A 26,479-nucleotide genomic window follows, 5' to 3' on the forward strand; every position below is an offset into this window, starting at 1 on the left:
ACCACTGACCCGCAAGCTTTGCTTTGAAGAATGCTGGTGTAGAAGGACAGAGGATGAAATAGCCACTAGAAAATGGCATGTGTTTATTTCCCGCGGTTATCCGCGGGGACGGGGACGGTGATATTTTGTCACCGTGTCATTCTCTAATCTTCGCTTTTCCTGCAGCTCAGCTCAGGCCCCCGACTCCCTCGCGGTCCTCACGGATCTGAAGTGCACGTCACATCCTTAAAAATCCGAGGTCCGCGCACTTTTAGTCTGGCTCTGACAGAGCTCTATGACAATGTAACTCTGACGGATCCTAAAAGTGGCGCGGAACTCGGATTTTTAAGGACGTGCGGGTTTAGATCCGCGAGGTCCGTGTTTTACCCCTTCCCCCTTAAAAAAGAGCCAGCCAAGCTCCGCCCCCAAGCTGCCTGCAGACTCTGAGATTGGTGGGCCCTGCTTGTCTATCACTCCCTGAGCCCAGCGGCAAACAGTGATTGAGTAAAATTCAGCACAAAAGCAGCGGGTGTGAGAGGGAGCTGGACATTAGACCCGTCCAGAGCAGGGAAGCGTACACACCATGGGGAGTCAGGGCTCCCACCATGCCTCCAAAATCCCAGACATTGAAGCAATCAAGAAGGAGACAGGCTGTGAGTATGCTCCTTATTCTCCCGATAAAATCAGGGGGGGAAAAGTGTCTTATTTTCTGCATTTAAAAAAGTTACCTAAAGGTGGAATGGTCAGGAATGCGGAGAATGTGCTTACAAGCGCACAGAGAGGGGGAGATCGTGCACAGCGGGCTGGCGGGGGTTGCAAGAGAGGAGATGGGAAGTGCTTGCTGACATCTGGTGCATTTGCTTTCCTTGGGCGTAAGGCACTGCTGTGCTCCGGCACCCGGCCAACAAATCCTACAAAAACTTCTTTTTTCCTCTATTTTCTGATGCCGGCTTTCACATCTCCCATGTACTGGTGCAGGGGTTGAGGTTAAGGTGCTTTGGGTGAATCTTCAGCTTGATATAGGCTCCCCCCTCCAACACACACACACACACACAAGAGTTATCTTTCAAGCCCCCTACCCATCCCTCTCCCCTGAGGGTTGATAATAAAACTGAACAAGCCTGATTACCCAACACAACTCCACCCGAACAAGTATAATACAGACATCATACTTATTAAACTCTGTTTTGTGGGTGTGTATAGATAAATGGACAATATTCCATACATTTTATATCTACACCTCCCCCTCCCCATTCGCGGTTTCAGCAATCGCGATTTCACATATTCGTGATTTTTGGGGGAGGGGGAAAAAAAGAACCCTCCCCCCCCACACACACAGTTTAGCCTTCCCCCCGGCGTCCCGGCCTTACCTGGCGGTCTAGTGGACTTTCGGGGCAGGAGATCGCCAATAGGAAATGGCTGTGGGGAGTTCCCGTTGTAGTCTCCAGAGACTACAGGAACTCACGGCAGCTATTTCCTATTGGCGATCTGCACGGGGCAGGAGCGTAGGAAGATCGCTCCTGCCCCGAAAGCCCGCTAGACCACCAGGTAAGGCCGGGATGCCGGGGGGAAGGCAGGAGGGAGGCAGGGGTGGATCAGAGCTGGACCAGAAGATATTCGCGGTATTTTACCATTCGCGGTCCGGCTCTGCCCCTATCCCCCGCGAATCCGGAGGGAGAAGTGTATTTCAAAAATTGCCCACTGTAAAAGTATGCGCCGATGGTATTGTTTTTGCTTTGACTACACTTCCTGTTGGGCTACCCCCAGTGTCCCGCAAACTTTGTCGAGTCCGCGACACAGTAAACGTCGTGGCCACGGCTCAAGGCATCGAGAAGTGTGCCGACATCGACGCGATAACATCACGCATATGAGTGACATCATCACATCGATGTCGCATACGAGAAGGCCCTCCAGAAGGGCCCTGAACTGCCAGTGGGGGTGGGGGAGGGGGGGTACCGGTAGGGAAGGCGCATGGAGAAGAGAGGTATAAAGTTATCCTTTTTATGTATGAGGGTCTATGGCCCAGAAATATCAAAGAAAAAAGACAAGTTAATTTAATCATGAATTTATAATATATATAACAAATGGCCAGACTGGATGAACCATTCAGGTCTTTATCTGCCATCATTTTACTGTGTTACAGGACGTGCCTTTCACCACGCAAGGCACATCCTGTAGGCAGTCAGCCAGTGCCAGCGGCTCTCCTCCTCCCCAGTGTCTCAGGGCACACCTCAGATCTCAGGAGGCACACAGTTTGCGATAACTGGGCTACCCAAATTATCTGGTCTGCCTAATGGTTAAGCAAAAACCCTGTATCTCTGTGCAACCTTTGACTAATGCAATAAAATCCATCGTGGCAGCTTCTTTTGGATTTGTTTCCTGAGAGGTGAAGTAAGGTTTAAGTGTTTGCAAAGTTTCATCCACAGCAGCCAAAGGGCTGGTGTTAGACATGATGGGGGCACAGGGCAGAAGCCAGGGAGGGGAGCCCCAAAGCTTGCTTGCAGGCTGTCCCTCTTTCAACTTCAGGCAGGTTTAGGGCCCCATGTGAAGTGCCCTATTTGCCCATCCCTAATGCCTCACTGAGCAGCTATTTGATGACATTTTTTCAGAGTCTGACTTGCTGGACTCACCTCTGGTCTAAGTGGGAGGCTCAGTCACATCACCATTATTTCAGAATTAGAGACCTTGGAAGGCGACAGAGGATAGTGGTCAATGGAGATCGCTCTGAAGAAAGGGATGCTACTAGTGGTGTGCCTCAAGGTTTGGTTCTTGAGTCATCACAAGAACATAAGAATAGCCTCACTGTGTCAGACCAATGGTCCATCAAGCCCAGTAGCTCGTTCTCACGGTGGCCGATCCAGGCCTCTAGTACCTGGCAAAAACCCAAGGAGCAGCAACATTCCAAGCTACCGATCCAGGGCAAGCAGTGGCTTCCCCCATGTCTTTCTCAATAACAGACTAAGGACTTTTCCTCCAGGAAGTTGTCCAAACCCTTCTTAAAATCAGCTACGCTATCCGCTCTTACCACAACCTCTGGCTTAACTATTCTCTGAGTGAAAAAATATTTCCTCCTATTGGTTTTAAAAGTATTTCCCTGTAACTTCATTGAGCCCTAAACCTTTTAATCTTTCCTCATATGAGAGGATTGCCATCCCCTCTATCATCTTACTCGCTCTTCTTTGAACCTTTTCTAGTGCTCTTATATCTTTCTTGAGATAAGGAGACCAGAATTGAATGCATTATCCCATGACAAGCAGGCAGCATATTCTCTACATGTGGGTGACGTCATCCACGGAGCCCCGTCGCGGACAGCTTTTCAAGCAAGCTTGATTGAAGATCTCAAGTTTGTTAGTGCTGCATCGCGCAAGCTCAGCTAGAGGACACATCTCCTCAACGTGGTCTTCAGTTCTTAGTTTTCCGCGGAGCCAGAAAGCCCTGTCTCTCTTCTCTGCGATCCTAAGTGCCTCTCTTGCACCGCGGCTTCTTTCTTGTTTTTCTAGTCGGAAGTCGCTGTGCTCTGCGTCTTTATTGTTTTCATTGTCTTCTAAAAAAAAAAACCCAACTAAAATTTATTATTATTTTTCGGTATTTTTTTTCTTCGATCTGCAACCAGGAGATCCCGGTTTTGCAGTGCACGCAGTGCAGTCGGGTAATTTCCATCCGTTGGTGTATCCTTTGCCTGGGTGTTGATCACCTTATGGACTCTTGCCCTCGTTGTGCCACCCTTCAGCCTCGGGCGCTTCGTCGGTGTCAGGCAAAGATTCTGGACCTCTTCGCCATGGAAGCTGGTAACACCTCGACCCCGGTCTCGGCCTCGACCTCAGTCTCGACGTCGGCCTTGAAGACCTCGGTCCCGAGCAGTTCTCCCTCGACTTCGAAGTCTGGGTGAGGTCACACTATGGAGCGATACAGGGGCATTATAATATTCTTAGTCTTGTTAACCTTTTTTAATAATTCCTAGCATCCTGTTTGCTTTTTTGACCACCGACGCACATTGTCTACGATGACACCCACATCCTTTTCTTGGGTCTATTCTTTTTAACATTTTTTTAAAGCAATATTGCTGAAGGGCTGACTGGTAAGATTTGCCTCTTTGCAGATGATCCAAAATCTGCAATAGAGTAGACACCCTAACCCTGATAGTGTGGAAAACATGAGGAAGGACCTAGCAAAAGCTTCAGGAATGGTCTGAAATTTGGCAGCTAAGATTTAATGCTAAGAAATACAAAGTCATGCATTTGGGCTGCAGAAACCCAAGGGAATGGTACAATTTAGGGGCTGAAGAATGTTTATGCATGAAAGAGGAGTGGTATTTGAGTGAGATAGTATGTGATGATCTTAAGGTGGCCAAACAGGTTGAAAAAGCAATGGTGAAAGCTAGAAGGATGATTGGGTGCATAGGGAGAGGAATGGCCAGTAGGAAAAAGGAGGTATTGATGCTCCTGTATAAGACTCTGGTGAGACCTCATTTAGAATATTGTGTTCAGTTCTGATCACACTTTCAAGAAGATATAAACAGGATGGAGTCGGTTCGGAGGAAGGAAACTGGTTGATGGTCTCTACATCATAAGGCATACAGGGACAGACTTAAAGATCTCAATATATATACTGTGGAGGAAAGGCAGGAGAGGTGAAATATCATAGAGATGTTTAAATACTTATATAGCATAAATACACGAAGTTAGTCTCTTTCAATTGAAAGGAAACTCCGGAGTGAGAGGGCATGGTTCCTCATTCTATTTAAAAGCTTTCTAAAATGCACATAAGAGTACATACAACCTGTAACTGCAGAGAACTTGAAAGAAGAAAAGTTAGGCAAAGAACATCCCGGAGATGCAAATAAAAATTGATTCATCAAATATTTTGGTATTAAACCATGCTATGCTTTATATATAAAGAATTCAAACTTAAATAAAACTTTGCCCTCTCTGCAGGGCAGGGGTGTCAAAGTCCCTCCTCGAAGGCCACAATCCAATCGGGTTTTCAGGATTTCCCCAATGAATATGCATGAGATCTATTTGCATACACTTCTTTCACTGTATGCTAATAGAGCTCATGCATATTCATTGGGGAAAGCCTGAAAACCCGACTGGATTGCGGCCCTCGAGGAGGGACTTTGACACCCCTGCTGTAGGGAGTCTTGGGGTTTTTTGTAATTACTTTTTAATTGGTTTTAAACAATACGCTCAATTACTGCGTCGTTTAGCACTAATTAAAACAATTAAGTTAGGTGGCGGTAGGATGCCTGCCGCTGCCTAACTTTCGGCGTCCCAATGAAAATCTGGGCCGAAGGTTCTCGAATGAGGGGCAGGGTGCAAGGACTGCCATTTCCCATTGCGCTTAGGCCTAAACAAAACATAAATCTGATCTGGGACAGCAACTGAATATTGTTGCCCTCTGACTATATAGATCAGGCTTGTCCAACGTATGGCCCTGGGGTCGCAACCCGGCCCTTCATGTGCTTTTTTTTTTTTTGGCCCTTGGAAGCTTGGTAATTCATGTGGCGCTTATAGCAAGATTCCCGCTTCCCCGTCATGACTAAGATCTTTAAGTCTGAGCTGAGCAGTGGCAGAAGTTTGAGGTCTCATGAGACTTAAACCATGAAACCGACTTCCAGCACCATGCAGCTCAGACTTGAGAGAGCAAGGTCAGGGTGGGGAAGCAGGAAACCCATTGTTTGTTTTGTAACTGAAGCCAGGTGAGGGGAAAGAGACTGGGTAAAGCCGGTGGAGGGCTGCTACATGAGAGAGAGCAAGTAGACTGGATGAAGGCTGCAGGTAGATGAGACAGAGAGAGAGAGAGACTGGTTGGGTGGTGACAACACACTTTATTTTGCCACTATTTGATGAAGCATATGGCAAAATACAATAGTGCATGTTTTGGACCTCCGAATGTTACAAAATATGGCCCCTGATAGAAAAAGATCGGACAAGCCTGAAGATAGTGTCAGGCTGGACAGAGATTTTCAACTCAATACTATCCATATAGCTGCTGAAAATATTTAGGCAGAGTTAACCAGTGAATGTGTAACTGCTTATGAATTTGACCCAAAGATGATCATCACTCTGCGATGCCTAATTTCCATTTCTGGTATATGTAAATAAAAGTTACCACAAAAATAAGTTGAATCATTTCTTGGCTAACCTTTGGAGCTGACACCCTTCCTGATGTGAATTATATGACTTTCTGAGCAATAAGTGCAGTGTTCAAGATAAGCAGTTGTTTTTCCCTATAGGAAATTAGGCAGCAAATGGAATCAGCTGACCTTGGCCACCAACCAATAGCAGGGCAGCTTTATAAATGCTCAGTCAGCTGACCATAGCCACCAACCAATAGCAGGGCAGCTTTATAAATGCTCAGTCAGCTGACCATAGCCACCAACCAATAGCAGGGCAGCTTTATAAATGCTCAGGCAATTAATGATATCACAATATACCCTCACCTATCCTCAGATTTCAACTGAGCTAAGAACATAAGAGCTGCCACACTGGGACAGACTGCAGGTCTGTCAAGCCCAGTACTATTCTGTTTCCAACAGTGGCCAGGTCACAAGTACCTGGCAAGATGCCAAAGAGTAAAACAGATATGCTGCTTATCCTAGGAATAAGCAGTGGATTTCCCCACATCTATCTTAAGAATGGTTTAAAGACTTCAGCTTAGGTATTCTGGACTCTTTCCTTAGAAGAAATAAGAGAGGAAAAATTCTAAGTGTTGGGAACATTAAGGATACACAAACTTTGAGGCAGAGTCTATTGAGTTCTCTCTAGTGTATGAGAACATTTTGAATGAAATTGGTTGAATATTTCATAAGTTATTGGGGGGGGGGGGGGGAGAACAGGCACACAGACAATGATTTTATAAACCAAGTTTTCCTAGGAAACTGTGCTACACATTTATTGAAGCTAGTAAAATGCTGGCTTTCCTTGAGTGTGATTGTGACAATTCATTTTTGTTTATTTAAGGTTCACAAAATGATCAACTACTTGCACCTTTAACTACAGTAGTCTTTCTCTCATCCTTCTTCCTGTCATCCTACAACATGAAAACTTGGGCAACTCATGTTCTAAATACTTTCTATTATAATATGCATGTAATATTTATGTCAGTTGAGCTATTCTTATACCCCCTCTCAACCCTTGGGTTTCCCTTCACCACCAACTTTTGAATCCTCCTTCCCCACACAGGCCTCCCCAACCCATCCTATCCCTCTCCTTAACGTATCATTCCTGAAAAGGGTCTTGCACTTCCTAGAATTTTTACTTTCTAGCAAAACGTTTCATTTTGATTGGTTTTCTCAGTGAAGCAAGAAAGAATTGAGCTTTCATCGTCCATGGAAGAATCATTGCCAATTCCGTGGCCGAAGGAAAGGCTGCAAAATCCGGCCCCTCCCACTGAATTGGCCAGTTCCTGTGGCGTTACAAGGGGAAATAGGGATTGGGTCGGGGAGTCGGTGGAGACAGGTTGGGCAGGGTGCATATTTATAAATCCTTCCCCTAATGCTGAGGGGGCCAACAGGAAGAGATCAATAGCTGTGCAGTTCAGAATGACTGTTTGATCCCAGGCAGGAAAATACAGCCCATGAGGCAGGGGTGTCAAAGTCCCTCGTCGAGGGCCGCAATCCAGTCAGGTTTTCAGGATTTCCCCAATTAATATGCATGAGATCTATTTGCATGCACTGCTTTCATTGTATGCTAATAGATCTCATGCATAGTCATTGGGGAAATCCTGAAAACCCGACTGGATTGCGGCCCTCGCGGACTGACATTTGACACCCCTGCATTAGTCTATGCTTTCTTTCCCACCCTGTCAGCCCAATCGGGGTGGGAAAGGAAGGCATGAGGATGGGTGGCTGTAAGTGGTTTAGGACAAGTGGCCCTGCCCTGTTCCATCCCTGCCCCCACACAAATTTTGTCTCTTCTTCCCTGAGCTTGGGGCCACGTCTCGAGGGCCTCTGAGGATGCGACACAATGATGTCACACGCCTGCGAAGCAATGATGTCATGCAATGCAATTATGTCACACGCATGCGATGCAATGATATCATGCACGTGACATCATCGCATCGCACTCACACATGCTCTGAAGCCCTCCTGACGTGGCTTTGAGCTCTTGTCAGAACTGGGGCCTTCCAAAACCCAGACAAACTGTCGGGTTTTTTAAGTCTGTCCGGACATCCGGACAGCTCTCTAAAAACAAGACATGACTGGGTAAATCCGGACATCTAGTAGCCCTAGGCTTGTGTGAAAAAAAAGGTTCAAAAGGAAAGGGTGGTGTATTTGTGTATATATATAATAATAATAATAATAACAGTTTATATACCGCAATACCGTTAAGTTCTATGCGGTTTACAATAGATTAAGCGAGGTACAAATTGACTGAATTTAAGAGGGGAGAAGAGGAGAGTTAATAGGACCGGAAATGCGTTGTTGAGGAGAAAGAGATTAATAGGACAGAGGAATCTCTATGGAGGAGAAAGAAGATGAGTGGGTCAGTTGTCTAGATACTTTGGGAACAGTTGAGTTGTTTAGACGTTTTCTGAATTCCTCATAAGTAGTGGGCGAAAGCAGTTGATCTAGATCTTTACCCCACAATGCTGCTTGATGTGAAAGAAAGTGTTCATGGTGTTTTTTCAGTTTACAACCTCTAACTGGGGGGGAAACGAAGTAGGAATGAGAGCTTCTCTTGTGTCTGTTGGCAGAGAAGGAGAAAAAGGTCAGTTATGTATTTAGCGCTTTAAAGCAGAAGCAGGCGAATTTAAACTTTATGCGTGGCTTCTATCGGTAGCCAATGTAACTGCCGATAGTAGGGTGATACATGATCGAATTTCTTTAGTCCGAAGATTAGTCTGACCACTGCATTTTGCATTAATTGTAAACGTTGCATATTTTTTTGGGAAATGGCTAAGTAGGCGATGTTACAGTAGTCAAGCGACTTAGTACGAGGGATTGGACCAGGGTTCTGAATGCCGACGTATCGAAATAAGCCTTAATGAATCTGAGTTTCCAGAGAGTGAAGAAACCCTTTCTGATTAAGGAGTCCACCTGGTCTTATATAGTGACACTGGGATAGGAAGTGAAAGTAGTCCAGGGAGTGTGGAGGTGGAGGATGAGGGGGAGAGGTTGGAAAGAAGAGATGGAACAAGGCTGGAACCAGGAGAGACACACCTCCATCCAAAATCTTCTTCTCCCCCTAACTCCCCCCCCCCCCTCCATTTCCTTTCTGAGATTATCTCTTCCTTCTTCTCTACCTACCCCCTCCCCATCTGTATCCTGAGACCTGCACCTGAAAATTAGGTACGTAACACAAAGTAAGCTTGGAAAACTATTTTATTTCTGTAATGAAACTAATTTTTGCATTATTTACCATGCAAAACACTTCAAAATTTATGTTAATGTTTGTTTAAGCAGCAAAAACTTTCCCACAGAATCAACCCTTAAGCTGCAGAAGGAATTTGGGTTTCATTTATCTTGCATTATCCCCCCACTCCAACACACCTGTTTGATTTGGGGAATATTATTTGCAGAGTTAATGCTTTCTCTGGTTCTCAGTTTCTCAGGCCAACATTGTCCGTCTCCACCATCGCTTCAGGGCACTGGACAAAGAAGATAAGGGCTTCCTTAGGTAAGGTTGCTCTGAGGGACAATCACTATTGTATCCCCACTCCCCGGTACCCTGTTCGCTTTCTGGGATCTATTAGCCCTGCCCTGCTCTACCCTTCTGATAACATATCAGTTTTTTGCTTTGATAAATGAGAAATCAATCCCCAGCACTCTGGCCTCTAGCTCTAAAACAAACTCCACCGGAGGACCTAATGACTTGGTAACTAAGTTACGATGTCCAGCCCACAAGGATATATTGGGGCCAGGTTTTAGAAACAAGCAGTTAAAGTGTCGTGCATTTGATTTACTGTCTTTCTGAGCACAACCAAAGCAGTTCAAATATTATATAATCACAATTAATTTATTTAGTGTTCAATCTAGACCGTTCTCCCAAGGGAACTCAGAACTGTTTACATGAATTTATTCAGGTATTCAAGCATTTTTCCCTGTCTGTCCCGACAGGCTCACAATCTATCTAATGTACCTGGGGCAATGGAGGGATTAAGTGACTTGCCCAGGGTCACAAGGAGCAGCGTGGGTTTGAACCCACAACCCCAGGGTGTTTTTTAAGCACTGCACCACACTCTTCCTAAGGAGCTGTTGTGGGAATCAAACCCGGTTCCTTGGGTTCACAGCCCACTACACCTGTATTTAAATGGGATAACTAGTCTTGGCTCATGTAAATTAGGTTATATTTTTGGTGTGTACTAAACCCCTAAAGTTTCAACTGAATTTAAGATATGGGAGTCAGTTTTAAAATACTTAGCCATCTGCTATAAAGGTAGAAGAATTAACGTACAATAGAATTTAATTTGGAATTTATATCCTGCACCATAATCAAACTAAGAACATAAGTAAGCTATATGCAGGTAAGTGGTTCCATAATGTGCAGACTTGTTTATATGATGAGCTATTTTAGAGTTGTGTATAATATAGAGAGTTGCACAGGGAGACAAATTTCACCCATTCCCACCCATTCTTAAGAGATCTAATAGATATCCACCTGTACCTGCTAAAGATCCATTCCATCCCCACAGGAATTGACACTATTATTTACTTGCTCAAAGACCTCTGTTTCCTCCCAATCCCAACAGCCTGGTATTCACTATTCAACCAATAAGTGTTCCAAGCCTCATTCTGGTACTCCAGTTGCCTCTTTCAGTGCATTCCAAGCCTCATTCTAGAGTCAACAGCGATTTTGACTACAGTCCTGCAGGAATCCTGTGGTAACTTCTTCCATACCTACCATGTTTCCCCAAAAATAAGCCCTAGCATGATTTTTAAAGATGCTCCTAATATAAGCCCTACCCAAAAAATAAGCCCTAGTTAAGATCAACCCCGCAGCCCCCCCGAATGTCCTTGACACTCCCCAACTCCATCCCTAGTTAAAAAAAAAATCCCAGGGCCGGGCCTCCCCTCTGCAATATCTTTCTATCCCTCCCATCCCCCTGTGCATCAAAATCCCCCAACCCTCCCACTGTGAAATTGACATACCTCCAAGGCATCCAAAAACAGTGGTGATGGCAGCGCTATGAACGGGCTGCTTCGTGACCTTCTCCACTGGTGCCTTCCCTCTGCAGCATCACAGGGAAGGACCCGGCGGGGAAGGCCATGAAGCAGCCCGTCCACCGCCGCTGTTTTTGAATGCCTTGAAGGTATGTCAGTCTCACGGTGGGAGGGTAGGTGGGGTTCTGCTGTACAGGGGGATGGGAGGGAGGGATAGAAAAATGCTGGACAAGAGGATGGGTGAGAGGGAAGGAAAGATGCTGCACATGGGGGGGGTGGAGAAAGGAAAGAGGAAGATTTTGGGTGGAGGAGAGGAAGGGAGAGATGATTGTTGTACATGAAAAAAAATGACATCCCCTGAAAATAAGCCCTAATGCATTTTGTGGAGCTAAAATTAATATAAGACCCTGTCTTATTTTCAGGAAAACATGGTATGTGCTCTGTGGGATTCCTGCAATCCCAATTCCAATGCAGCTCTCTAGTATAATACAGTATAATCTCGTTATAACGGACTCGCTTATAACGGAATATTGTTTATAGCAGACGAAGTCTGCTGGTCCCGGCCGTGCGCCTTTATGAGCATGCAGAAAATCACTGCATATAGCGGACTTGCACATAACGGACTTTTCTTTCCAGTACAGTACGACATAATGCTTTAGAACAGTGATTCCCAACCCTGTCCTGGAGGATCACCAGGCCAGTCGGGTTTTCAGGATAACCCTAATGAATATGCATGGAGCAGATTGGCATGCCTGGCACCTCCATTATATGCAGATCTCTCTCATGCATATTCATTAGGGCTATCCTGAAAACCCGATTGGCCTAGTGGTCCTCCAGGACAGGGTTGGGAACCACTGCTTTAGAACATCTTTTAGTGCAGTGATTCCCAACCCTGTCCTGGAGGAACACCAGGCCAATCGGGTTTTCAGGCTAGCCCTAATGAATATGCATGAGAGAGATTTGCATATGATGGAAGTGATAGGCATGCAAATTTGCTTCATGCATATTCATTAGGGCTAGCCTGAAAACCCAATTGGCCTGGTGTTCCTCCAGGACAGGGTTGGGAACCACTGTTTTAGTGGTTTTGCAATCATTTCATGCCATACCAATGTTTTGCTGAGTTTTGTTATTGATGTTGCCGATATGCTTGTGCAGTGACTGTTGTTCATTGATTGTACGTTGTTTCAAGCTGACCTAAATAAAGTTTTTTAAAAATACAACTCTGGATATAATGGACTGTTTTTCCAGGTCCCTTGAAGTCCGTTATATCGAGATTATACTGTATGTGCTCGCAAACCTAACATTTTCAGCACGTGCACACTTAGATATCCCTTCCCTAAATGTAACAGTCTGTTTTTCAAAACTGTATATGGAGTGAGAAGAGGTGGATCTGGTGTTTGAAAATCACCTTGATCATTCTTAACAAACGCTATCATCCTTTCCAGCAAAGAGAACTTCCTCTGCATTGGAGAGCTGGCTGTTAACCCTTTGTGTGACAGGATCATCAATGCGTTCTTTGAGAACAGGTCTGTCTGAACTTTGTTTTTAATGTCATGTGATTAGTGATGGTGTGACCCAAAAGTGTGTTGGGGGGAGGAGGATCAGGAGATATCTGTATCTAGGACTCGGTAGCCCAGAAATTCAAGTCTTTATCAGCTGAAGGACTGTTTAATTAAAAAGACACCAATAAATAGTTTCTCCTAACTGGGTTGGGAATCCTAGAAATAGAATGTCGCAACTCTGAATAAGGGAGATGAGATGAGATTAGATATACTGCCTTTCTGTGGTTACAGTCAAAGCAGTTTAAATATTATATAGGGCTGCAAGTTAATTGTACACTTCTCCCTCCGTATTTGCGGTTTCGGCACTCGCGGTTTCGCTTATTCGTGATTTTTTTGCATGCTGACTCCGCCCCCCCCAAATTACATCATGAATTAAGTTCCTTTTCTTTTACTGTACCGATAAAAAAGTTTAGCGCTTACCAACATTCACTCTGAAAGTCGCTGCTTACATGCTTTCTCCCACAAAATTGCTGGTTCAAATTTTTCGCCCTGAAAATCGCTGCTTCCCAGTATGCACAGAGAAAAACGCTGCTTCCCAGCATCCATAGAGAGGAACGCTGCTTCCCAGCATGCATGGAGAAAATCGCTATTACTGTACCCTGAAAATCGCTGGGGATTGCTGCTTGCTTGCAATAAGCCCAAAAAGCTTTGGGAATCGCTGCCTGCCTGCCATAAGCCCAAAAATATCTGGGAATCGCTGCTTGCCTGCTATATCCTCTTCGTCTCCTCCTCCTGCAGTACTTGTACAGGACGATGAGGATGAAGACACTGCCTGAGTACAGTAATGAACATTTCTTTTTTTTCCTTGTTGAGAAAACAGTATTGAACTTTTTTTCTACCCTGAGATTATTACTGTACTGTACATTCACTACCTTATTCGCGGTTTCAATACTAAAAACGCTAACTTTTGCAAAAAAAAGTTATTCACGGTTTTTCCATATTCACAGCTATGTGCCGCCTGCATCCACCGTAAATACGGAAGGAAAAGTGTAGTTATTTTTGCAATTAATGCATTAATAATAGTGATTAAAAAATTAATCACATTGCAGTGTCTCTTCTAAATATCCCCCACTGTCTTCCATTCCCAAGCCCTGTCCTCTACATGATGATCCAGCATCTTTTTCCCCAAATCCATGCCGGTTTACTTTAAAAGTGCTCTTCTCCTGGTCCCTTGCAGCGGCAATGTTGCACACCTGCAGCCTGCTATGAAGCTTTCTCTCTGGCCCATCCCACCTAAGCAGAAACAGGAAGTGATGTCAGAGGAGATGGGATGGGCCATAGGGAACGCTTTGGAGCAGGCTGTGCAACACTGCTGGGGACCAACAGAAGACCAGCTTTAAGATAGACCCTCTCACTGCTCATGGGGAAAGAGGGGGAGAGGGAGAGGTGCTGGATGATGGGAGGGAGGAAGGGAAGAGAAGAGAGAGAATGGACCTGGAGGAAGAGGAGAGGGAGGAAAGAAAGAAAAGGAGAGATATTGGATTTGGGGGTGGAAGGGGGGAGATTATATTGGTCCTTTAAGGTGGATGGGATTTGATATACTGCCTTTTTTTGGTTACAGTGAAAGCGGTTTATGTATTATAAATGGATAATTATTTTGTATCTGGAGTAATGGAGGGTTAAGTGACTTACCCAGAATCGCAAGGAGCTACGGTGGGAAATAAATAAATAAATAAAACTAAATACCTTTAATTGTGTGATTAATCGTGAAGAAAAATTTTAATTGAAATGCAGCCCTTATAACAGGTGCTTATTTTGTACCTAGGGCAGCGGAGGGTTAAGTGACTTGCCTAAAGCCATGAGGAACTGCAGTGGGGACTTGAACCCCATTCCCCTGGTTCTCAGGCCACTGCACTAACCATTAGGCTACCCCTCCACTCCAAACCCTAAATAAGTGTTTATGGTGTCGAAGTCGGTCCTCGAGGGCCGCAATCCACTCGGGTTTTCAAGATTTCCCCAATGAATATGCATGAGATCGATTTGCATGCACTGCTTTCAATGCATATTCATTGGGGAAATTCTGAAAACCCGACTGGATTGCGGCCCTCGAGACCGACTTCGACACCTGTGGTTTAGAGGCATTACTGTTCCTTCTCCAAGACACTTTTATTTATGTTGTTTTCACATCGTCTTCATGGAGTGGAGATGGGACCTGAAATACATTCTGTAGCAATCAGGGAGGGGGGGGGAAGGGGGAAGGAAAGAGGAACATCAGCTTTATTGGGGCCATAGAACAACGGCTACAATTCTCAATTAATAGCAAAAATAACATACAGGCTGACCTTTTGCAGATGTTCAGATTGGTTGGCTGACAACTGGGAAATCTCCTTAGCAGGAAAGTACATGTAACTGGTCAGAATGAGCAAGCTAAATGGTCTTTTTCTATTCATATCTTCTGTGCATGCCATGTACAAAGCCAGTGGGAGAGCTTCCCTGTGCATACGTGTCCTAATTACCCTGTACTGTCCAGTAGTGATTGGGACTTATTGCCGTAATCAAATTTCTGTTCCATTCAAATACGCAGGGAAAGAATACAGACTTTACAAAATGTTTACTGTAGCGGGAGATTACCAGGCTAAGCCGGAGCCCTCCCCAGTCTTCTGTCTACTCCGCCACCTGTTAGCTTTCATGCATGTAGTAATTGTTCCTTTTTCTCCCCCCAGCAATTCTTTGGATTTTCGATCCTTCATTCGCATCCTAGCCCACTTTCGCCCCATTGAAGAAGATAAACCAAAAGACCCCAATTCTCAGGAGCCTATTAACAGCCGGAGAAACAAACTGAAATGTGAGTGACGAGAAAATCAGGGCATCGGATGTTGTGAACAGCCAGGCCAGAGCTGTTGGCGGCAGCGGCAGCAAACTGTTGAGTCCAAGGTCGTGATTTAGGGAAAGTTCAGTATGGAAGGACGGAGTGATAGATTCTGTCAAAGTAATGCTTGTGAAAAACATCTGTCATTAGATTGTAAGCTCTTTCGAGCAGGGACTGCTTTCTTCTTTGTGACTCTGTACAGTGCTGCGTGCATCTGGTAGTGCTAATATATACTAACCAGAACAAAAAAAAAAAAGAAAAACAGTCAGTGGTGATTGTCTGCTGGCCTGAATCCATTTGGTGCTAATCTGGAACCTTTCTGAACTTTTTGGGAATGCAGAGGCTGCCACTGGCCCCAAACTGGTTCCTTTTTCATTAACGAGAACGACCACTGGGAACGTTACGACTGCCGATTTATGCAGCCGGTTGACAAAGATAAGCAAAAAAGAGAAAGGGGATTGCCCCATCTTTATAGATATTAAGGTCAATGTGATAAAAGGCGGGAAACTTGATGCATAGCATGGCACAGATTTTGCGCACAGTTTTCTGCATTATAGAAGCCATTTGTACGAGGATTAAATGTAGAGTATCTAAATTAGTTTGTTTTTTCTTTTTTTGTAAAGTTGCTTTTCAGCTGTACGATCAGGACAAAGATGGAAAGATTTCCAGGAATGAACTTTTACAGGTAAGAAGTCATGAGTACAGCATCATAAGAAAGAGTCTTCCTCTTTATCTATCTTATCATTCCTTACTCTCCAGTTAGATTGCTTTAGTCTATCAATCTATTACACTGGCCAATACTCATTTTGGTGCCTCAAATGTTAGACCTGTTTCTGGGTATATTTGACCTCTGATTCCAAAAAGAGAGGCAGAACATGTGCCATATATCACTCTTCACTCTGCTCGCCCATTTAAAAAATTTGGATATTTTAATGTAGTGTTTAAATTAATATCTTTTAAGCATGAAGGAAACATATTAAAAATTAAAAGAAAAGGTACAACATGAAAATCCGCTTAGTTCATGCCAAAAACACAAGTTTATGATACAAACTTTCCAGTCATTCAACACACAAGAAACTCCTTTTGTAAGACTTCTGAGAGTGGGATCTGCCAGGGCAATCCCGCATAAGATTCCAACAATAGTCTGCCATCATGTGTGCATCCTATCTTCCTTGGTATCTGGCTTCCATTGTTTTTATGTCTTAGTGAAATCTTTCACCTTGTTCTTCGCTTAAGTCACCAAGGTTCTCTGCAAAGCGATCTAAGTGACTGCGCAGATAATGGACTTTAACATTCATGTTGCAGCCAAGCCTGTTGAAATGAAAGAGCATATCCTCTACTAATTGTGTGTAGTTGTCTGCCTTCTTGTTGCCAAGAAAGTTTTTCACAACAAGAACAAATGAAGACCAGGCACATGATTCAATTTCATTCACTGATGCTATGAAGTGTGGGTCATTTTTAAGTTGTCTGATCTGTGGACCATCGAAAATTCCTGTGTTCTGTTTTTCCATGATAAGTCCAGGTAACATATGTGCTATATATTCAATGCACGAACTGACTTTATTCAAAGCCTTTACAAATTGTTTCATCAGGCCTCGCTTTATATGTAGTGGTGGTGGTATGATTCTGTCTTGTGCTACCAAAGGTTCCTTGATTACATTTTGTCCTCCAACCAACATATATTCCCTTGGAGGCCAATCTTTTTTGCCCAATGTTCAGATTTGGCTCTACTATCCCATAACCATATCTAAGAAACTAGAGCTGATGCGGTCTATCCAATGCAATTTTCTGAATCAGCGCCCCAGATAACCCCAGGAACAGGTCAAAAACCCAAGGTACCAAGAAATTTTTTTTGTTGTTGTTATTATTAGTAGTACCAATAGAGGATCTAAGCAGTTTACAAAACTAAAATTAAAGAACACATAAAAATAGACCAAAATCAACAGGAAAAGTTTCAAACATCACAGCAATCACACAGAAAATAGATGCATGATGATCATTGCCTACACCTTCCTAGTCCCAGAAATGCTCAGCTAGAATCCACTAGACATTGTGCTTTCTTTTTTAATGGCTCCTTTTCTCTGGAACTCCCTTCCCCTTCAAATACACATTGAACTTTCCTTCTAAAACTTCAGGTCTTCTCTGAAGACATTGTCTTAGTAGATTTAAAACAAACCGGAGAAAATATTTCTTCACACAATATGTAATTAAACTCTGGAATTTGTTGTGAAATCAGTTAGCTTAGTGGGGTTTAAAAAAGGCTTGGATAATTTCCTAAAAGAGAAGTCCTAGGACAGCGATGGCGAACCTATGGCACGCGTGCCAACTGTGGCACGCGAAGGCCTTGCAGCTGGCACGCGCAGGGCCGCCATCAGGGCAGTACTACCAGGGGGTGCACAGGAGAGAGAGCTGAACGGGGACGATGGGGGACCCGCGGGGTTAAATATAACTCGAGCCGCGAGGCTCGTCTTCTACTCCGACTGCCCTGCCGCTCACACAGCCGATCGGAAATCTTCCCCGACGTCAGCGCTGACGTCGGAGGGAGGGCTTAAGCAAAGCCCGCCCTCTGACGACAGCGCTGAAGTCGGGGAAGATTTCCGATCGGCTATGTGTGCGCGGCGGGACAGGCAGGAAATAGAAGACAAGCCTACACGGCTCGAGCAACATTTTGCTGAGAAAGTTGCTAAGATGGGCTGGGAGACAAACGGGGAACACAAAAGGGGGAGGGAGTGCGTTTTGGACACAAGGCATGAACTTGGGAGAAAGGAAGGGAGGGAAAGAGATGCTGAGGTGGGGGAGGGAATGGGTTTTTGGACACAGAAGGCATGAACTTGGGAGAGAGGAAGGGAGGGAAAGAGATGCTGAGGTGGGGCAGGGAATGGGTTTTTGGATACAGAAGGCATGGACTTGGGAGAGAGGAAGGGAGGGAAAGAGATGCTGAGGTGGGGGAGGGAATGGGTTTTTGCACACAGAAGGCATGGACTTGAGAGAGAGGAAGGGAGGGAAAGAGATGCTGAGGTGGGGGAGGGAATGGGTTTTTGCACACAGAAGGCATGGACTTGGGAGAGAGGAAGGGAGGGAAATAGATGCTGAGGTGGGGGAGGGAATGGGTTTTTGGACACAAGGCATGAACTTGGGAGAGAGGAAGGGAGGGAAAGAGATGCTGAGGTGGGGTGGGAATGGGTTTTTGGACACAAGGCATGGACTTGGGAGAGAGGAAGGGAGGGAAATAGATGCTGAGGTGGGGGAGGGAATGTGTTTTTGGACACAGAAGGCATGGACTTGGGAGAGAGGAAGGGAGGGAAAGAGATGCTGAGGTGGGGGAGGGAATGTGTTTTTGGACACAGAAGGCATGGACTTGGGAGAGAGGAAGGGAGGGAAAGAGATGCTGAGGTGGGGGAGGGAATGGGTTTTTGCACAGAGAAGGCATGGACTTGGGAGAGAGGAAGGGAGGGAAAGAGATGCTGAGGTGGGGGAGGGAATGGGTTTTTGCACACAGAAGGCATGGACTTGGGAGAGAGGAAGGGAGGGAAAGAGATGCTGAGGTGGGGGAGGGAATGGGTTTTTGCACACAAGGCATGAACTTGGGAGAGAGGAAGGGAGGGAAAGAGATGCTGAGGTGGGGTGGGAATGGGTTTTTGGACACAAGGCATGGACTTGGGAGAGAGGAAGGGAGGGAAATAGATGCTGAGGTGGGGGAGGGAATGGGTTTTTGGACACAGAAGGCATGGACTTGGGAGAGAGGAAGGGAGGGAAAGAGATGCTGAGGTGGGGGAGGGAATGTGTTTTTGGACACAGAAGGCAAGGACTTGGGAGAGAGGAAGGGAGGGAAAGAGATGGTTGTGTACACGGGGAATAGAAGAAAGGAGAATTTTTGGTCATAGGGAGGGAGTGAGGTAGACAGTGGCATACCAGGGTGGGGGCGGTCTGCCCCGGTTTTACGCCCCAAGGGGGTGCACAGCTGGCCACCCTTCAGTGTTCTCCCTAGGCTGGCAAACTGCATCTCTTTAGCCACTTGAGTGCCACCGCCGCCATTGGGAACAGGCCGGTGCCAAGTTCTCCTTTCTTTTCCCTGTGGGGCCGACCAACTCTAGCCACCCGCATCAATTCTGATGTCGGAGAGGACGTTCTGGGCCAGCCAATCGCTGCCTGGCTGGCCCAGAACGTCCTCTCCGATGTTAGAATTGACGTCGAGTGGCGAGAGTTGGTCGGCCCCGTGGGGAAGAGAAGCAGGGCGAACTCGGCGCCGGCCTGTTCCCGATAGCGGCAGTGGCAGCCTATTCCCCAGCGGCGGTGGCAGCATTTTCCCAATGGTGGTGGCATAGGGGAGGGCAAGGAGAAAGAAAGAAAGGGGGGGACAGGGAGCCAAAAAAGAAAGAGGGCTGGGTGAAACAAAGAAAAATGGGGCACGGAGAGCAAGAGAGAGACAGACATACAGAATGAAAGGGGGTATGGAGAGAGAGAAAAAGAAAGAAGGGGGCAGGGTGAAACAAAGAAAAAGTTTGGGGAGGGAATGAGGTCTGGAGGAGAGAAAGCATACAGGAGGCTGAAAAAAGGGAAGAAATATTGGATGCACAGTCAGAAGAATAAAGTGCAACCAGAGACTGATGAAATTACCAAAGGTAGGAAAATGATTTTATTTTCAATTTAGTGATCAAAATGTGTCCGTTTTGAGAATTTATATATGCTGTCTATATTTTGCACTATGGCCCCCTTTTACTAAACCGCAATAGCGTTTTTTAGCGCAGGGAGCCTATGAGCTTCAAGAGCAGCGTGGGGCATTCAGCGCAGGTCCCTGCGCTAAAAACCGCTATCGCGGTTTAGTAAAAAGGGAGGGGGAATATTTGTCTATTTTTGTATAGTTGTTACTGAGATGACATTGCATAAAGTCATCTGCCTTGACCTCTTTGAAAACCTGCGGAATATAAATGATAATTAACATTTTCTCTGCGTACAGCATGCTTTGTGTTTTTAAAATTTTTATTGTTGGTAGATCATTTTGACTTGGCGACAAAGGTAAGGGGGAGGGAGGGGAGCTGCTGAAAGAGTCTACCTTGACGTGGTTGCAGGCTTACAAATCTTTTGGTCAAAGAGTGCGGTGACAGAGAAAAGTATGTGTGTATTCAGCCCATGAATGAAATCATTAAAACATTATAAATTGCCAATAAATTGAAATGAAAACCAAAGGATTGTGAATCAAATTGACAATACAAAGATTCCAACCTTTAAAAATGATGTTACATAGTTCAGGCAACTTTATAAAGAGTTTTTAGATACTAAAATCTTGTCGTGCTGGCACTTTGAGGAAATTCTTTGGTTTTGTGCGGCAGTTTGGGCACTCGGGCTCAAAAAGGTTAGCCATCACTGTCCTAGGATAAGCAGCATAAAATCTGTTTTATTACTTGGGATCTAGCTAGGTACTTGAGACCTGGGTTGACCATTTTTCAGAACATGATACTGAGCTTGGTGGAACTTCAATCTGTCCCAGTATGGCAGCTCTTATGTTCTTATGTGAGCCAAGTATATGATGAGCCATTGTGACATCACTGATGAGGTTGGCTCTTAAGCATTGGTGGAATGAAGCATTATGACATCACAGTCTTAGCTCTGGAATGTTGCTACTCTTTGGATTTCTGCCAGGTACTTGGGACCTGGGTTGGCCACTGGGCTTGATGGACCTTCAGTCTGTCCCAATATGGCAGTTCTTATGTTATGTTAAGACATGGCTATTTCAAAATACTTTTGAGCACTCCTGAAATGGTATTCTTACTATTATCATCATTCTCCTTTCCTTTCTTTCCTCTCCTTTCTCCTCCTATCTCAACTCTGATCTGTTCTTGCTCTAAGTGTATGGTTCTGTCCTATTTCCTTATTGTTTTTAACTTAATTGCCTTGGTCTGAAAATTAGTAAAGGCGGTATATCAAATCTCAATAAATATAAACAGGAGGACAAGAGGTCTGTGCATGGGGATAGGGGAACATGAATAGATTGGAGTGCCCAATAGGGGATCAGCTCAGGCAGAGCACAGGCAAGACTGGGAAAGCATCACAGGGAATGAGGCTTTGTGTGTCTTTGGTGCACAGGTGCTACGGATGATGGTCGGCGTGCAGGTCACCAATGAACAGCTGGAGAGCATCGCAGACAGGACCATCCAAGAGTCGGATCTAGACAATGACAACGCTATCTCCTTTGAAGAGTTTGCAAAGGTTTGATCAGTGAGACAGTCATAAAGCACAGTGCCGTTCACAATACATAGCAATGGGTCAAAAAGCCATCTTCCAATCACACAAAGGAAGATGCAGGTGTGATAGTGAAGCGAGCTGTCGGTCCACAGTACAATTGTCATGCCTCAGCATTATGGCAACTGAGGGGAGAATAGTCCCTTGCCTCCCAGCACTGGTTGAACTGAGATACTGAATTCTTTGTTGTGCTTTGGTGTTTTGGAAATCCTTGAAACTAGGTCACCTTCTAGGAACAAGTTCTTCATCCATCCTCCTGTATTATAGGGCAGTGGTCCCCAACCCCCTGTCCTGGAGGACCACAAGCCAGTTGGGGGTTTCACGATGGCCTTAATGAATATGCATGAGACAGATTTGCATATAATGGAAGTGACAGGCATGCAAATCTGCCCCATGCATATTCATTAGGGCTATCCTGAAAACCCGGCTGGCTGCTGGTCCTCCAGGACAGGGTTGGGGACCACTGTTATAGGATCTGTAAAGCAAAGGTCTGCAATCGTGCCCTGGAGGCATATTTAAGGATCTAGTTTTCAAGATAACCACAATGGATGTAAGACATTCAAATTCCTCTGTAGCGTAAGTGCACAAGCAGCAGACCTTTTTCAATTGAAAGGAAACTCTGGATGAAGATTAAAAGGGATAGATTCGGCAATAATCTAATGAAATATTTATGAAAACGGTCTTCCAGAGGAGGTAGTGAAGATGGAAGACTGCATCTGAAATCAAGAAAACATGGGATAAGCACAAAGATTGTCTAATGAAGATGAAAGGTTTATAGAACTTAGAAGTGGTTTGAATGGGCAGACTGGATAGGCTTCATAATCTATATCTACCTTCATTTTCTCATGTTTCTTTGCATACCTTGGAGAGCCATTGTTTGAAAACCTCTCATAGAAACATGATGGCAGATAAAGGCCAAATGGCCCATCTGCAGGAACCATTATCTCTTCCTATCCCATGCCTTCTTGAATTCGGACACATTCTCTGTCTCCACTACTTCTTCCGGGAGACTGCAAAAAAGTATTTCCTTAGATTACACCTGAGCCTATCACCTCTTTAACTTCATCCTATGCCCTCTCATTCCAGAACTTTCTTTCAAATGAAAGAGACTCGACTCATGCACATTTACGTCATGTAGGTATTTAATCGTCTTTATCATATCTCCCCTCTCCTTTCCTCTAATGAATGCATATTGAAATCTTTAAGTCTGTCCCCATATGCCTTATGACGAAGACCATGCACCATTTTAGTAGCCTTCCTCTGGATCGACTCCATCCTTTTTATATCTTTTTGAAGGTGCGACCTCCAGAATTGTACACAATATTCTAAATGAAGTCTCATCAGAGACTTATACAGGGTCATTAATGCCTCCTTTTTCCTACTGGCCATACCTCTTCCTATGCACCCTAGCATCCTTCTAGCTTTCCACCATCACCTTTTCAACCTGTTTGGCCACCTTAAGGTCATTACATACAATCATACCCAAGTCCAGCTCTTCTGAACTACATTACCTTGCATTTCTTAGCATGAAATTTTAGCTGCCAAATTTCAGACCATTCTTCAAGCTTCACTAGGTCTTTCTTCATGTTATTCATACCATCTGGGGTGTCTACTCTATTGCAGATTTTGGTATCATCCGTAAATCTTACCTGACAGCCCTTCAGCAATATCACTTTTAAAAATGTTAAAAAGTTGCTCATGTTTGGGATCCCAACTAACTTCCAGGATGAACTTCATATAGCTGAGGTTGAGCAAAGTTGTAGGAAACGGCAGGTCAGTAAGACCCTACTTAAATCATGATTTTGAAGAAATTGCAGATCTTGCAATATTAGGCCTCTACCCATTGGTGTAGTAAGGGGGTGGGGGTACCATGCTCTGGGTGCCATATTGGCTAGAGCTCCAGCATCTCCCACCTGCTGTTTGCGCTAGCCTCGGCACTCTGATATCACTTCCTCTTTGCATAGGGTTACCAGATTTTCCATTTGGAAAATCCGGACCCCTAGACCCACATCCAGGTCCGCCCAGTTCCACCCATCCCCGCCCTGTTATGCCCCAGTCCCGCCTCCAATCCCACCCTAGCCCTGCCCCAGCTGTCTGCTTTTGTTGGGCAGGAGCGCATCCGAGCATGTGTGGAATAACATGATGATGTCACGCGCATGTGACATCATTGCGTGGCATTTGTGGATGCGCTCCTGCCCAACAGTGATTTTTTTTCCAAGCTTTTCAAAATTCGAACAAAGTACTGGGTTTTGAAAAGATATCCGGGGAACTCCAGATGTCTGGTAACCCTATCTTTGCGGACCAGGAAGTGAAGATCTAAAGAGGTACTGGGGGGGGGGGGCACACGGTGCAGTGATGCCAGGGTGCGGGAAAAGACTGCATGGGGCACTTGGTGTGATGATGATGGGCGCCTCCACCCCAGGTGCAAATTTCCCTTGTTAGGCCACTGCCTCTCTCACAATTTAAATAGGGTCTTCCTCATATATATTGATTACATAGAAAGATAATTAGATAGCCTAAAGAAAACAATGTTGTATGTGCCTCCAGGACAAAGTTCAGAACCATTTGAAAAGGGGGTGAAGAACTTAAGTGAACGACAGAAGAGTGGGACTTGGGTGTGATTGTATGTGATGATCTTAAGGTTGAAAAAGTGACGGCAAAAGGTAGAAAGGTGCATAGGGAGAGAAAGGCCAGTAGGAAAAAGGAGGTATTGATGCCCCTGTTTAAGACTCTGGTGAGACCTCATTTAGAATATTGTGTACAATTCTGGAGGCCGCACCTTCAAAAAGATATAAAAAGGATGGAGTCGGTCCAGAGGAAGGCTACTAAAATGGTGTGTGGCCTTCATTATAAGGTGTATAAGGACAGACTTAAAGATTTCAATGTGTATACTTTACAGAGAAGGCGGGAGAGGGGAAATATAATAGAGATGTTTAAATACTTACGTGGCGTAAATGTGCATGAGTCGAGTCTCTTGAAATTGAAAGGAAGCTCTGGAACGATAGGGCATAGGATGAAGTTAAAAGGTGATAGGCTCCGGAGTAATCTAAGGAAATACTTTTTTATAGAAAGAGTGGTAGATGCGTGGAACAGTCTCCCAGAAGAAGTGGTGGAGACAGAGATCAAGAATGCATAGGATAGGCACATGAGATCTTGGAGAGAGAAAGAGATAATGGTGACTGCGGATGGGCAGACTAGATGGGCCATTTGGCCTTTATCTGGCATCATGTTACAATGTTTCTATAACCATAAGGTTCTATGACATCACAATGCAGGTGTAAAGAGCCTTAGCCTATAGGAAGAGGAGATGCAAATGTTAAGAGCTTTAGCTAATAGGGAGAGGAGGAGATAGTGGATGTTGCAGATGGGTAGACTAAGATGGGCCATTTGGCCTTTATCTGCCATCATGTTTCTATGTTTAAGTATTATATCTCTTATGATTCAGCCTTTTAGGATCATGTCTCTTGTGGTGGTATTGAATAAATTTAATGTGTCTTATTTCTCTCTTCCCTCAGTCACTGGAGAAAATGAATATAGAGCACAAGATGAGCATCCGATTTCTTAAATAACTGAGCCAGATATCACATGAACCACAGAGACCCACTTCCCCCATGGACCTGACTAGAAGACCATGGCCAAGACTGTTTCATAAACTTCTTCCCTGGCTGCCATGAGTGAGACTGTTGGCAATGCCTTTTTTTGTGCAGCAAGCCTATTTTCATGAGCTGGTACCCTGACTGCCAAGGGTGAAACTTGTATTACAAACTGCTAGCTGGAATGGTTTCCTGAGCTATTTCCACTGTTGCATAGTTTTGGCTTCCATATGACAGAAGAAAACCAGAGATTTTTTTTTTTTTAAGTGAATCATAACTTTTTCCATGAGAGACATCTTTAGGCTCCCTGGAATTCATTGCCAGAGAATGTGGTGAAATCAGTTAGCTTAGCAGGGTTTAAAAAAGGATTGGATAATTTCCTAAAAGAGAAGTCCATAGGTGAGATAGCTTGTGGAAATCCACTGCTTATTCCTAGGATAAGCAGCATAAAATCTGGTGTACTACTTGGATCTTGCTAGGTGCTTGGGACTGGGTTGACCACTGTTGGAAACAGGATACTGGGCTTGATGGGCCTATGGTCTGTCCCAGTGTGGAAATTCTTATCTTCTTATGTAGCTATCCCATGAGCCTTAACAAGAGCCAATACTTCAGTTGAGTGTATTTCAATATAGTATTAAAAACTGTACTGATCTACCTGTACTAGCAACTCTATTGAATATCCCTGTCATACTGTCCATTGTAACGTTCTGGGTGACACAACCTCTTGTAATGTAATCTGACTGTAAGGATTCGCTGCCTACCTGTAGTACCCCCAGTAAAATTTCAATTTTAGTACTCCGATTCGTGAATGTCCTGGTACGGGAGAAAAGGCATCTCTAAACTGGCCCACCAGATATTGTAACTGGGATTTAAGGACTCTCCCATTTCTATCTTCTGGACCTCCCCTCCATAGTGCTAATTTCTGGACCCAAACCCACCTGTTCTTCATCCACTCTCTCTCAACCCACAATTTTAGAAGGTTCACAAGGAACACCTGCTTTTTTTCCTTTACCCAACTTTATTTTGTAAGTTATGGGTCCTAACTGCTTAGAGACTTCGGAGGGCCCTTTCCACTGAGCCTGCAGTTTGTTGGCAGAGGTGAGTCCCTCACTCTTAGAACGTCTGATCATAATATAGTTTTTGCTATTCCTGGGCTTCTTCCAGGTTTTCCTAGTAATCTGTCTTATACTCT

The 26,479-nt window shown here is 44.8% G+C and overlaps 1 protein-coding gene across 1 annotated transcript; it reads left to right on the forward strand.

The window, feature by feature from the left end:
• The first annotated feature begins 489 nt into the window (after positions 1 to 489).
• Positions 490 to 25,714, forward strand: LOC117365794 (calcineurin B homologous protein 2-like). Its single transcript, XM_033956625.1, has 7 exons — positions 490 to 632; positions 9,527 to 9,599; positions 12,529 to 12,609; positions 15,309 to 15,430; positions 16,078 to 16,139; positions 21,539 to 21,661; positions 25,210 to 25,714. Exons 1-7 carry the CDS (start codon positions 563 to 565, stop codon positions 25,261 to 25,263), a joined length of 585 nt encoding a protein of 194 aa, XP_033812516.1. The 5' UTR covers positions 490 to 562; the 3' UTR covers positions 25,264 to 25,714.
• The last annotated feature ends 765 nt before the right edge of the window (positions 25,715 to 26,479 follow it).

The sequence above is a fragment of the Geotrypetes seraphini genome, chromosome 8 (genome assembly GCF_902459505.1).
Source record: "Geotrypetes seraphini chromosome 8, aGeoSer1.1, whole genome shotgun sequence".
Classification (NCBI taxonomy): Eukaryota; Metazoa; Chordata; class Amphibia; order Gymnophiona; family Dermophiidae; genus Geotrypetes; species Geotrypetes seraphini.